Genomic DNA, 14,895 nt, shown 5'->3' with positions numbered 1-14,895 from the left:
CTGGAAGTGTTCCTTAACAATGTCCATTGACCTGCATGCGCATAGTACATCTCCTCGTGCTTCCCACAGGGGCATAAGAGGTAGTGTGGGTCTTCACCCCTCCAGTTCCCTTTTACTGCTGCATGGCCTGAGTTGGAACCCCCTTTTTCCTTTGCGTTCTTAGTCTGCTGAGAGTTACTCTTTTTTGTACATAGTTGTAGGTAGATTTACAGGTAAGTTTTTGTGCAGTGTACTTAATGTAGAAGTTTTTTTTCCCTTTCATGGATAGACACCCTGCCTCCTGCCCATGCTCCTGCTCCTTCTCCTTCCCTCTGGAGCACACATCGTGGCACTCTGCTCCATCTGTAAGTCTTTCCTGCCCAGGATCAGGGAAGCCCATGAGCTCTGCCTTCTTAAATACCTTATGGCGGAAGCTATGCAGCCCCAGGCACAGCTGGGCCAGGATCTGAGACACTCCCCCCTCTCCCCGCCCCTCCCCCCCCCCCCCCCAAACCTGCCTTGTACAGCAGCCACCACTAGCAGAGAGCGCCGCACCGACAGTACCCAAGGCCAAGGACAAGTCCTGGCATGAGACCAGAAAACATTCTCTCAGGTACAAGAGCAGGTCCCGCAGAGGACTGCTCACGAGTGCAGGGTTTCCTCCATGAGCTAAGCCAGGTTGGGTGAGACAATGCATGTGTAGCTGGCTAAACCATCACCCAAGATCCCACAAATGGAGGGTAAGGCCAAACGCGCACAGGATCTGCCTGTACCGACGCTTATCTCAGCATCCAAGCCTCTGGAACGCTCACTGGCGCATGCAACACCACCCACTCTGCTGGTAACCCACATCTGCCAGACAGGCTGGGCATACAGATACTGCCAGGCCCCTTGAGTGTTTCCCTTGGTACCCCACAGACCCCTGGCTGCACAGAGACCTTCCTGTTGGTAGTGGAGGTAATCCTCCCTTACTTGCAGTTGCCTCTTCTCTCGGGCTCTCCGCTTACCCATGACATCCCTACACGGGAGGATAAACCGCCGCTGCTGCTGCTAGAGAAACCTATCCCACTGCCACCACACCACAGTCCTCCCATACCAACAGTTCCACCATTGCTAGACCAGGCCTCCATCTCCTAAGAATTCTCTGATGCGGAAGCATCACTTTCATCGGTTCCACACCGGAGTGCGGATGTGCAACCCAGCCCGCCCTACTCTTTGGCAGAGGAGCCAACAGAGGAGACCTGTTGCCACTTCTGTGGCACCCGCTGCCACTGATCGACCTCACCTTCTGGCCATACTGGGGAACCTGGGATTCCTACCACAGATGCCACACACCATCTCAGGTTCCTCTGTACTCCCGCCGGCTCTACTGGTGTTTGAAGAAGAGGACGTCGAACCAGTACTGCCGCCTCCTCTGGTCCCAACCAGCACATCCTTGCTGCAGGATGAGGTGGTTGTTCCTCTCCCAGCTCTCTCTGCCGGATGATCACCGTCAATATCAGGATTTGCTACAGAGAGTGGTTGCGGTCTTGGAAGTCCTGTTGGAGGAAGTTCAGGACTCACAACATCTGCTGTTGGACATCCACCAACCTCAAAGGCCATCTAGTGTAGTCCTCCCTATCAATGAGGCTATCCTGGAACTGGCGCATGCGGTGTGGCACACACCAGCCTCGTGTGAACCCACACCTAAGGAGGTGGAGAGACGCTACTTACCAGTTAAGGGGGCAACTTTCCTGTTCACGCATCCACCCCTGAGCTCCCTGGGTGTCCAAGCATCTTCAGAATGGGCAAGACAGCATCCACAAAAATCCACCCCTCCAGACAAGACTGCTAAGAGGCTAAATCTGCTGGGTAGGAAGGTCTGTTCCTCTGTAGGACATCAATTCCGTATTGCTAATTATCAGTCTCCGCTAGCCAAGTATGACTTTAATAACTACAATATGCTAGCAGAGTTCAAGAACAAACTCCTGCTCAAACACAAGGAGCAATTCCAGGTGCTGGTAAATTAAGGGAGATTGGTCACCAAGGTGGCCCTCCAGGCAGCAGTGGATGTGGCCAACATCCTCTGTCTCTAGCCACCAGAGTAGTCGTGCGAAGGGACTTGTGGCTACAATCTTCCGGCTTCCCTAGGGAGGTCCAAAATATGAAAGAGGACCTCCCTTTTGATGAGCATAAACTCTTCAGCGACAAGACTGGCGAATTCCTACACTCTCAACGATTCTAGACCAACACTATGGTCCCTGGGCATATATACTCTGACCCCTAGACGCAGACAGCAGATACAACCTGCCCACAGCCGCACACACCCTATCCTGCCTACTATCTGCCCCAAGAGCCACCATGCTGACAACTATTGTCTGCCACAACCACCTCCTCAACCCTCTTCCAACTGCCAGCCAAAGGCTGATACCTGCAAGCCTCGCTCGATACCACCCACAGCACCCCATGTCATCTTTGGGGGCTGTCGTTCCCTATTTGCCCACAATGGGTGAAAGATCACCACAGACAGTTGGGTACTGGAGGCCATCCACCATGGATACTCCATATAATTCCTTTCCTTTCCTTCCCATTTCATCGCCTCCTTACCTAACCCTCCCCCCTGGCACCCCTCCCATCATTTGCTCCTCCAACAAGAAGTAGATGCTCTGCTTCTCTAGGGGGAAGGGGCAATAGAGCCCATCCTGCCTCAGTACAGAGAGAGAGGGTTCTACTCACCATACTTCCTCATTCCGCAAAAGGGTGGAGGATGCTGCCCCATTCTTGATCATCAGTTTCTGAATACGTTTTTCAGGAAGTCCAAACTCTGCATGGTGACGTTGGCATTGATTATGCCCTCCCTGCACCAGGGAGCCTGGTTCGCAGCTCTCGACATGAAAGACACTTTCTTCCATGTGGGCATCCACCCATCTCACCTCCATTTCAGGGTAGGGCACCACCATTACCAATTTCAGGTCCTCCTGTTTGGCATAGCGATGGTGCCAAGAGTATTCACAAAAGTCTTTGCTGTGGTAGCGGCCCAGATGCTACGCCTTGGCTACTCAGTATTCCCCTAGCAGGACGATTGGCTCCTGATGGTGCTATCTCGATTGCAGGCACTCTCCATGATCCACTGTCTCATGTCTCCTAGCATCTCTGGGTATCTGCGTCAACGAGGACAAGTTGTTGATGATGATGATACCCACAAAGACAATAAATTTCATTTGCGTGCAGCTGGGCTCTTATTGTGGTCTGGGCCTTCCTTTCACCTGACTGCTTTGCAGCGCTGACAGCCCTCATTGCATGCCTATGTTGCAGACTACACACCATGGTCTGCCACTCTCTCTCCCTCCTTGGGCATATGGTGGCCTTCACTTCCATGATGCTGCACACATGGCTCCATATGTGCTGTCTACGAGCTTGGCTTCTCTCCATTTACAAAAGCAACAGACCATATTGACTTCAGGGTCCCCATCCCAGAGACCATGCTGACCCCCCTTACGTGGTGGTCCGCTCCCTCCAAGATCATGATCGGCACACCACAAGCCACCATCATGACAGACACCTCCCTCGCCAGATGGGGAGCCCACTTAAGCCACCACGCAACTCAAGGGTAATCAACGCTGTGTGACAAAACATTCTAGAACTTCAGGCAGTCCTCGCATGCAAGGCCTTCCTCCTGCTCATACGTTTCCTATACATTCAGCTCCTTTCCGAAAACATCATGGCAGTGTTATGCATCAACAAGACAGTGCCAGGTCTTCCTCCCTCTGCTCCAAGTTGGTCTGGCTATGGAACTGGTGCATCTGCAATGAGGTGATATTTCAGGCTGCTTACCTACCAGGGGCCCAGAATTCCCTGGCCGACACGCTCAGCAGAACTCTCTACCTCGATCACAAGTGGGAGCTATGCGATGCCACAAAGTGTCGTAAAGTGGGGAACCCCCTGGTGGATCTCTTTGCCATTCCCTGGAATCAAAAGCTCCCACTCTGTTACTCCAAAGAATCTAGAAGAGAGCTCTCAAGGCAACACACTCCTCCTTCCCTGGATGGGCGACCTCTGCTATGCCTTCTCTCCTTCTCCCCCCTTCCCCTGCTACTGCAGGTGCTATGCAAGATTCACGAGGACAGTGGCACTGTCCTCCTCATAGCATCTTTCTGGCTCCGGCAGTTCTGGTTCACAGACCTCCTCAGACTCTCCGTCCAGACAGCACTCTGCCTTTGCACACTCCCGAATCTCCTCACACAAGATTGGGGGAGACTCAACCATCCCAATCCAGACCCTCTTCACCTCACAGCCTGGTATTTGGATGGGCATCAAGCGTAGACAGTGCTTGCTCTGTCCTTTTGGCAAATCTTCACCCAAAGTAGGAGAGACTTCACTAGGACCTGTTACCGAGCTAAATGGAGATGCTTCCTAGAGTGGGCCCACTGCCACCACTATTCTCTGAGCATGGTGACCATTGCCATCGTTCTCAACTAAGTCCTCAAGACATTGGGTCTGGCTCTGTTCTCCATGTGTATTTAGCAGCACTTAGCACCTTTCTACCCCCATGGACAGCACATCTATATTTACCTACCCTACCACTGTCCTGCTTCCTAAAAGGTTTACTCAAACCCTTTCCACCAGTGCACACCCCTATGGGACCTTAATCTCATTCTCTCTGCCCTCACAAGACCTCCCTTTGAACCAATGACAACAGGCTCCCTTTCCCAGCTCTCAATGAAAGTGGCATTCTTGGTATCCGTTGCCTTGGCCAGGTGGGTCAGTGAGCTTGCAGCCATGATGGCAGATCTCTCCCTCTCTCCCCCCGCCCCCGTATATTCCACCAGAACTAGGTGTTCCTACAACTGCACCCCAAATTCCTTTCTAAAGTGGTGTCTGAGTTCCACCTCAGTCAATTGATCCACTTGGCAGTATTCTATCCAAAGATGCACACCTCCCCCGCTGACAAGAGTCCTGCACTCCCTTGATGTTCGAGGCTCACTAGCCTTCTACCGCCACAGGACTCGCCCATTTTGGAAGTTGACTAATCTCTTTGTGGCCATTGCTGAAAGGGCAAAGGGATGAGCCCCCCTCACACCAATGACTCTCCAAATGGGTCTCAGGGTGCATCCTCAAATGCTACAAATGCTCCAATCTACCTCCTCCCTGGCAGGGTAGCAGTGCATTCTGCACTGCTGCCTCAGTCTCCCTTGCAGGTCTGTCCTGGCAGGACATCTGTCGAGCAGCGATGTGGCACTCTGTCCACACATTCAAAGCACACTAAACCATAACACGCAGCAGTGACCGATGCAGCTTGGTTCTATTGGCGTCCCGCAGCCACTTCTGCACTGATTACTTCCTACAAGTCACCCACATGTGGAATACAGATAGGGACCACACATCTCTAAGAACCTCCAGTTACCGGTAAGTAACCTCTTCCTTTTGTTTGTTTTAAACCTGCTGCCTATTGATTTCATTGGGTGACCCCAGTTCTTGTGTTATGTTGAAGGGTATGCTTGTGTTCATTTTAAGCAAAATGTGATTTAGAAGGTACATGTGCATAAAGAAGCATGCTGTGGTTCACCACCCTAGGAACATTCTAGAAAAGGCCAAAGGGGGGGGGGGGGGGGGCGCAAGCTCAACATGTGGAGTGGAGAAGTATAAGCATGTGATGAACAGATCTATATGTAGAAAGGTTAAATGTGATTGGCTAGAGGTTTGTGTCATGTAACTTATGTGCTATAAACTAGCAATGGGAGGGGCTCCTTGCTGGGGGGGACTCTGGCTGATGTTTGTACCAGGGGCTCTCCCTCTGTGCGCATTGAAGAAAGTCTTGTCGGATTGGGAACCCTTGATTCTGCCCGGCATCTGACTCATTTGGTGGTTATTGGGAACCACAAAATCCCAACGATGTGGAGGAGTAAATAACACTTCTTTTTTTTTCTCCACACGATTCATGATTTTATGGACCTCTATCCTATCCTTTACTTGTCTCTTCTCCAAGCTGAAAAGTCCCATTCTTTTTATTCCCTCCACATAGGGAAGCTATTCCATACCCTTCATCATTTTTGTTGACCTTGTCTGTACTTCCTCTAATTTTAATATATCTTTTTTTTGAGATGGGGCGACCAGAACTGCACGCAGTATTCAAGATGTGGGTGTACCATGGGTTTATATAGAGGCATTATGATATTTCCTATCTTCTCTATCCCCTTTTCTAATGCTTCCTAACATTGTTAGCTTTTTGATTCCACTGCACATCGAGTGGATGTTTTCAGAGAACTATCCACAATGACTCCAAGATCATTCTTGAGTGGTAACAGCTATTTTAGAACCCATCATTTTGTATGTATAGTTGGGATTATGTTTTCCAATATGCATTATTTGCATTTGTCAACACTGAAATTCATCTGCCATTTTGTTGCCCAGTCACCCAGTTTTGTGAGATCCCTTTGTAACTCTTCACAGTCTGCTTTGGACTCAACTATCTTGAGTAGTTTTGTATTGCCTGAAAATGTTGCCACCTCACTGTTTACCCCTTTTCCCAGATCATTTATGACTATATTGAACGGCACTGGTCCCACTACAGATCCTTTGGGGGACACCACTACTTACCTCTCTCCATTCTGAAAACTGACCATTTATACCTACCCTTCGTGTTCTGTCTTTTAACCAGTTACTGATCCTTGAGAGGACCTTCCCTCTTATACCAAGACTGCTTACTTCGCTAAAGAGCATTTGGTGAGGGACCTTGTCACAGGCTTTCTGAAAATCTATGCACACTATATGTACTGGATCACCCTTGTCCACATGTTTGTTGACCCCCCTCAAAGAATTCTAATAGATTGGTGAGTCATGATTTCCCTTTACTAAAGCCATGTTGACTCTTCCCCCCCAGCAAATTTTGTTTATCTGTGTCTGATAATTTTGTTCTTTATTGTAGTTTCAACCAGTTAGGCTAATTGGCCCATAATTGCTGGGATCGCCTCTAGAGCCTTTTTTAAAAATTAGCATCACATTAATTATCCTCCAATCACCTGGTACAGAAGATGATTTAAATGATAGGTTACATACCACAGTTGTTAGTTCTACAATTTCATATTTGAGTTCCTTCAGAACTCTTGGGTGAATACTATCTGGTTTAGTGTATCAATTTGTTCCAAAACTACCTCCAACACCTCAGTCTGGGACAGTTCCTCAGATTTGTCACCTAAAAAGAGTGGCTCAGGTTTTGGAATCTCCCTCACATCCCCTGCTGTGAAGACAGATGCAACGAATTTGTTTAGGTTCTCTGCAATGGCTTTCTCTTCCTTGAGTGCTCCTTTAACACCTCAGTTGTCCTGTGGCCCTGCTGATTGTTTAGCAGGCTTCCTGATTCTGATTTACTTAAAAAAAGGTTTTGCTGTTAGTTTTTGAGTCTTTGGCTAGTTGCTCTTCAAATTCCTTCTTGGCCTGCCTAATTATACTTGACTGGACAGAGTTTATGCTCCTTTCTGTTTTCCTCGGTAGGATTTAACTTCCAATTTTTAAAGGATACCTGTTTGCCTCTAAGGGCTTCTTTTACTTCATTGTTTTCGCTACTGTGGCACTTTGGTCCTCTGACTCTGTTTTTTAATTTGGGGCATACATTTAATTTGAGCCTCTGTTACAGTGTTTTTAAAACGTTTCCATGCAGCTTGCAGGCATTTCACTTTTGGAACTATACCTTTTAATTTCTGTTTAACTAGCTTCCTCATTTTTATGTAGTTCCCCTTTCTGAAGTTAAATGCTACGGGCGGGGGGAGGGATAGCTCAGTGGTTTGATCATTGGCCTGCTAAACCCAGGGTTGTGAGTTCAATCCTTGAGGGGGCCATTTAGGGATCTGGGGCAAAAATTGGGGATTGGTTCTGCTTTGAGCAGGGGCTTGGACTAGATGACTTCCTGAGGTCCCTTCCAATCCTGATATTCTATGATTCTATGTTCTTTAAAAGGAAATTGTAGAACAACATTGCCACTTTGAAAATTTTCATTTTTTCCATCTTTACAGATAATTTGAATGAGCCAGTTTCAGAAACGCACAGAATCCCCACTGGCCCTTCCAATTCTAACATAAACGAAGTTCAGAATCGTGTTAAAGAAGTTTTGAATAAGTACAGCAATGGTATCTGGCTATCGAAGATGCCACAGTTTTACAGAGAGATATACGAAGAGGAACTTAATACAGCCTTACTCCAACGGTTTGAATACTGGCCTCATATTTGCACAGTAAGTTTTTGGTGGTCTTCCCACAGAGGCTCCTAATATTTTTAATAGAAATATTTGATTTTTTTTTAAACCATCTATGTGACAAACACCTTTTCTAATAGTTCTTACATTTAGCTTTTTCCTTTAACATAAAGGGAGGGATACAGATTTTTTTCAAGGAAGTGTTTTCTTGTACTCCAAACTTTTCTGGCTATTGATCACTAGGAGATTTGTGAATGAATATTTAGCTCTGTTTGAAAAAGTGCAACTATTCATACAAAGCAGAGAAAAATGCTCTCTCAAGTGACAAGTCCCACTGGACATAAAATGACAACTAATGCTCCTGATTATCATTATAATAATAGAACATTATAGTTCTGATAAATGTATATCATCTTTCATGAACCAATTTAAAAACAATCAACTTGTATCAGGGCAGTAAAGCAGTGTGAAGAGATGAATATGGGGGGTGAGGGGAGAGAATTAGCAAACGATAATACTTGAAATGGTCAAAGTTGTTGTAACTAGAGTAATGAGTAGCCGAAGGGATGACAGACTTTTTAATACGAACATAGTTTGTCTGGTGGTTCCCTTTACACTCTCCAATTGTGACCTGCCTCACTGGTTGAACAGCAAGAGTTTTAGTTTTACCCTGGATTTCAAATGTTTTCCTTGGGCTTGTTCGTCCTCCACTTGAGGCATTTAGGCCTCCTACCTTCTCTTCTGTCTGACATGAGAAGAGAATAAATGATGGAAAAAGCAAGAGAATATAAATTAAGGGGGAAATATTCTTATATCACGAGGATGTGGGATATATCAGCTGGCAAAATTCAAGTAAATGTTATATATGTAAATTACTTGCAGCCTTCTGGGAAGATGCTAATGGAGCCTGTAGATATTGTGCCTAGGTTCTCTGGGTTCTGGTCCGTCTCTGTGCCCTTGCACAGGTTGTAAGGCTCGTCAGGTCAGCTTTCAGAGCAGAGGTGCTTTGACATCCCAGGGCTCTTGTTCTCCCGTGGACTCGGAGTACTCTGTTTCTGTAACATTTGGGGCATCTCTTCTAGGGCCACTTTGCTTTGTCCTTCATTTTACACATGGGTGTGTGACCTTTCTGAGAAGGTCCTCTTTCCCACTTGGGGTGGGTATTGGACTTCATAAAATAACAGCTTTAAAACAAACAGGATGCTCTCCTTTCCCTGCCTTTCTCTCTCAAGGAAATTAAGACATTGTCTCTGTCATGAACTCTGAGGCTGTGGCAGAGTGGATCAAAGATGGCTCCGTTATCTGTGGCATCATCCCCCTCTGACCAGTATTCCTAATGCACTTCTTCAGAGGAGGAGGAAGGGGTAGCAAATGTGTGACCTCTCCCTTTTTGGTAAGAGAAGGGTTGTTTCCTCCTTGGCCTCTCATGAGGAAATAAAAGAAAACTATCTCACCACCTGATGTTTTCAGACAAGTCTAGGAGTTGATAAAACAGAGTCTGGAACTGGAAACTTTAGCTGTGCAGGAAAAGACACACTGCTTTGTTTGATATCCTGGAGTCCAAGGAGAGAGGGAAACATGCTTTATCCCTTTATAATGTGCTCGATGCAGCTAAATGGTCATATGGCCCAAAGTCAAGCTGTCCTGGCCAGGTACTAGCTTCGTCTTTAGGAAAAGCTGCTCCCTATGCCTGCCTGCAGTTGTTCTGATACTCAGTAAAAGGAATTGGTGACTGAGGAGTGTGTAGTGCATATCCTTAACCTAGTTTGACACTTCACCTTATAAGGTGGCATCATCTGTTTCTGACAGTACTGCTGCCTGAAAACCTTGAGCCTTTCACCTGCAGCTCATGGCCATGTGGAAGACCTCCTCCTGTTAGAGGAGAAGGGGTTTCATCAACCTTGAAATAAAAACGCAGGGTCCTTCATTTTCCCCAACATTTCACCTATCATGTCTATCTCTGGGACTGTGCTAAACAGCCAAGAAAATGGTCTATACTTCCTGCTTGTACTTGCCCATCATCTTCTGATTTCTAGTTTTTGTTTCGGCTGCAGCCTTGGCAAGGTCTGGGGAAGCAGGGCAGTGTAAAACATTTTAGGCAGGGACTGTCTTTCATTTTATGTAGTACCTAGTACAGTGTGTAGGCCTGGTGTCGGTTGGAGCCTCAAGTCTGTACTGTAATGCAACTAACAATCTCGTAATGCTCTTCCCAAAATCTTACGTCACAGGGAAGCTAGACTTTAATACCTTACATGTCAATAAGGCTCTGAGTTTGAGAGATATGACATAAGGCATTTTTTTACTCTTTGGAATTTTTGTAGCCTTTGGGAGTTGATATAAAAGGAACTCCGTTTCCACTCAACCTACTCCATCTAGGCAAATGTTGCTTACTGAAAATGGAAGTTGATTGGGGTGTCAGTACTTCAGGGTCTGAAGCTTATTGTCCCAGGGCCTGCTTGTTCATAGAAATCTGCAGGGGTGCTCAGCCTAGATTCCTGTATGTGCATTTACACATCACTAGTTACTTGACTGAGCATTTAGGTGCTTATCTTATGCTCAAATAAATTTGTTAGTCTCTAAGGTGCCACAAGTACTCCTTTTCTTTTTGCGAATACAGACTAACACGGCTGCTACTCTGAAACCTACCTAGGTGGAAGGCATTTCTTGAAATCTAAAGTACTTCCCAGCCCACCTTCCTGGTCTGGTGGTTGAATAATTCACTAGAAACCCAGAACTGAGATTATACAGATGCCAGCTCAAGGAATAGATGTAAATGGTTACTCACCATAGTAACTGTGGCTCATCAGGAGTGTTGTTCCAAACACTTTTTCCCAAAGTACATTAAGTGAGATGACCAACATCTGTTATGGGTAATTCATTCTTTCTCCAATCCTTTCTTGGGGGAAACTGAACATTTTTTTAAAAAATTGTTTATCCAGTATAATATGCTTATATTACCAAAGGCAAGATTGAAGAAGGGGCCTTGCAGTTGGAGCAGAAGATGGTGAGATTTATGACTGTCCTTAGTCCCTATGGAAGCTTGCTGCAATCTTGGACCAGCCCCTGAGAAAACTGTCTCCTTAGAAGATGAACTTACTCTGGTGATAGATTTATTTTGCTTGAGGAGCAGAGGTCTCCACAATCATTGTCCTGGAGCTTTAAGTGGTCTCCGATATCCTGGGCACAGCCCATGGAGTGCTTTGAAGGTAAGGGACTAAGGCTTGAGTTGACTTTGTCTTATGTGGAGCCAGCAAAGTAAGCAGAAGACAGGTCTGATGGGCTCATAATAGCCTGTGTTACTGAGGAGCCATGCTAATGTTTTGTTCATACTGGCTGCCCACCTTTCCTCCTACTGAGTTCTGTTGGAATTGGCAGAAGGAAGTGATGCATTTGGACCCACAAGACCCTTTATAACTTTGGCTCTGGTCATTTGATGTTGCAGGAGTGGGTTCAGGTGGCCCCATGTTCAGCCCCACTGGGATTGCATCTCCTATATGAATATATAGAGACAACAGTCTCTTGGAAGAACTAGTTATTCTTGTAACCATCCATTTATGTATGACGCAAAGTGCAAGTATCCGTGATCAACATCATTGAATTGGGGTGCACGATGTGTTGGCTGGAATCATTAAGGCCTAAGGGTACTACACTTCCTATGTTCAGTTTTAGCTGTAGCTCTGTGCTGGCGAAGGGGTTATTTGGAAATATGGATCCTTTAATGACAAGGACAGTGGTAAGCTGTTTGTTTTGGCTCAGACAAAAGAAAATGCAAAAATACAATGACCAATATGACTTAGTCTTATATTGGTTTGAAAACGCAATGTATTTTGAAGTGTTGGCTACCAAAAGCATGCAAAGTTGTTGCAATATCTGGAAATTAAACACTTGTCAATGAAAAATAAACCCAATGACTTCTTTCAGAAGAAACTTGTCTTGAAAAATCAACCAGATCTGGTTACCTAAACTGGGAATGTCAACGCCAGTGATCTTCGGGCATTTCCTTTTGTATTTTCAACTCGCATGACAGTACATGCATTTTTAGAAAATCTTTTCCTATTCCGGGCCTGGAAGGAAATGTCCTCCCCATGCATGACAGCGTAGAAGTGTTCTTCAGAAAATTTGACAGTTGGGCTTTTTTTAAGTTGATAGAGGAAATGTGGAGGCATTTCCTCTTGTTGATCGACTTCATCAGGAAGGCATCAGAAGATCATGAGTCAGTATGAGGGAACCTCAGACTGAACTGTGGGACTGTTGCCTTCATGTCTCAACAGAAGGAAGAGGTAGGTCCAACAACACCTTCATTCAGGGTGCACTTATCTGGACGGTACTGACTGGCCTGGTAAGCAAGATGAGTTGATACCTCAGTGACAAGAACTTGCAGCTGACTTTCTTTAGTGAGGAGCTTGGCAGGTCTTGCCTTTCTCTGAAGGAGGAAAACCTTGCTTAGTTGCAGAAGCCTTGAACATTCTCATATCTCTGGGGCAGGTGTGTGTTCAGTAATATTCGTTTATTCCTAAAGACTGTATTTACCCAATTCAAACACAGTGGAACTTCTTTCCTCAGCAAGATGAGCGCGCTCATCCACCACATGGAATTTAGTGTAGCTTAAAATTTTGAACTTTTATCATCAAAATTGCTTTTAGAAACTACATAAGTAGTAGTTCCGGGTATGGTTATAGTTTAAAAAAAAATGTTTCTGCCAATGTTCAGGGTTGGACATGCAGGGAGGGGGAGGGGAGTCATAAAACACTTTGTCTGGAAAAGAGTCACCATCTTGAGTTGGGAAACTATTTATTTATTCCATTTATGCACCAAGTTTCATTCCTAAATCTAAGACTTCCTGAAGAAGTTTGAGACTTGTGTAAACTTATTGAACACAGAGCTTTTATTTCCATTTAGGAAAGGTGTCCTGTAAAGCCGCCTAGGCTCTCTCTAGTTTTTGGAGATAATATTTTTTGGATGAAGATTAACTCTGGTTCAAGTGGATTGGACCTTGTGTTCAGACTTGTTACACTAGAGCTGGGGTTCCTCTTTGAGAGGCCCTAAGGCTTCCATTCCAAGGCATGCTTAATGGAGTGTTGCCCTTTGTGTGATGTACAATGGAATTTGGAGTTCCATTCATGCAAAGTTATTCTTAATTCAGCATCTCATTTGGGAGAGAAGTTCTTGAACACTTCGGTTAGTACTTCTGTCCTCCTTTTCTTGTATTGTACTGTTAAATTGAATGTGGATCTGCAGAAGTCCTTGTCAAATGAGGAAGATTAGTTTAAATACATGCTTGTGCGAATCCCCATGCCTTCTTTCCCAGCTGGGACTTTGTAATAGATATTTCAATGCGTTGCAGAAACCAGTGACAGCTTAGGGTGTGCTCAGTCTTATACCTGCAGGCCTGAAACCACTGCTCTGCAAAGGGGTGCTCAAGCATCTCCAATTGCCATTGCTTTTATGGATTCTGAGGCCCAAAGAGACTGTTACGGTCCTCTAGCCTGACCTCCTGTATAGCCCAGGCCGGAGAACGTCCCTACAATAATTCCTAGAGTAGATCTTTTTTAGAAAAAAATTTATCAGTGATAGAAGATACACCGTTGGAAAATTGTTCCATTGGTTAAAAATTTACACCTTAGTTCCCTTCTGGATTTGTCTAGCTTCCAACTTCCAGCCACTGGATTGCGTTGTACCTTTCCTTGCTAAAATGAAGAGCCCATTATTAAATAGGGTCTTTTTAGAAGGCTGGCAAAGCCTTCCACTACAGGATGGATCTACGGAGGCAAGGTATTCAAGGTACCGCAGTTACACACCTGCACACAGTCTCAATTATATTTGTATAATCAGACTCTTGAACGCTAGAGAGAAGCTATTTACTAGTAACTGTGGAAGGTTTTTTAGTATGTTGCCTCGGCACATCCACACTAAGGGTTCTGCCCTACCTGCAGCACTGCAAGGTAAGCACCTTTGGAGAAGCACTGATGGATGTATATGTCTGTATCTGTCTCTCATTCCCAGGCTTCACAGCCCAAAAATGCAGTTCCTGAGGTCAGAGTGCCATACTAATGAATCTAGGAGCTTTTGTTGCCCATAGTCAACAAGATTCTTGGGCTTGATTCTGTCATTCAAACAAAGCCAAATTTAGATGACTCTACATGAAAAATTCAGCATTCTTGATGGAAGTTTGTTGTTGCATCCACACCACCTTATTCAGATTACAGATGGCCCCTCAAATTTTCTCCAGTTCCTGGTAGTTAAAGATGCCACCACAGCCACTGCCTCAGAAAAGCATGTATAAGGTCCCAAAGCCCTGCACCGCATTCATTTTGAAAGATAGCACCTAATTTTGTTGTGATTTACTGCATCCACCTTCCCTTCCTTCCGGAATCCTGAACGTGAGAAAGCTCCAAAAAGTGTGAATTCTCTTCATTCTTCCAATAGAAGTACAAATCTCCCTGGCACTTCAAGTGTAAAGGAAACAGCCTCTAAGACCACTACCCTTAAAAAGGTGTTCACAGAAATGGGCAAGCCACTTCCAGAGACCTAGCATGCTCCACGAGGGGATCGCTGCTAGAGCCTCTGCATTCGGTGGAGGAAGCCTGCCGAGTAACAACACGGTCGCTCAGCCATTATGAATTGAGGCTGACTTTCACTGGTGTGTTTTTGTTTTGTTTTGTTAATGGTGGGTTCTTCAAGTGGGAGTCTGTACAAAGTCGCATGTATAGCAGTGGTTACCAGTTCTGTTTTAATCTTTTATTTTAATT

At 45.5% G+C, this 14,895-nt stretch overlaps 1 protein-coding gene across 7 annotated transcripts in view; it reads left to right on the top strand.

Annotated features, from left to right (window-relative positions):
* TDRD7 (tudor domain containing 7) overlaps nucleotides 1-14,895 on the top strand; it is a 105,492-nt gene that overhangs the window by 42,700 nt on the left and 47,897 nt on the right. For all 7 annotated transcript variants that reach the window (XM_048849687.2, XM_048849686.2, XM_075128933.1 and 4 more), the window contains one exon: nucleotides 7,968-8,185. In XM_048849687.2, coding sequence (XP_048705644.2) covers nucleotides 7,968-8,185 — 218 coding nt within the window. The remainder of the gene's footprint in view (nucleotides 1-7,967; nucleotides 8,186-14,895) is intronic.

This window comes from Caretta caretta, chromosome 5, assembly GCF_965140235.1.
Source record: "Caretta caretta isolate rCarCar2 chromosome 5, rCarCar1.hap1, whole genome shotgun sequence".
NCBI classification, from domain to species: domain Eukaryota; kingdom Metazoa; phylum Chordata; order Testudines; family Cheloniidae; genus Caretta; species Caretta caretta.
This window is presented reverse-complemented; position numbering and strand designations above follow the sequence as displayed.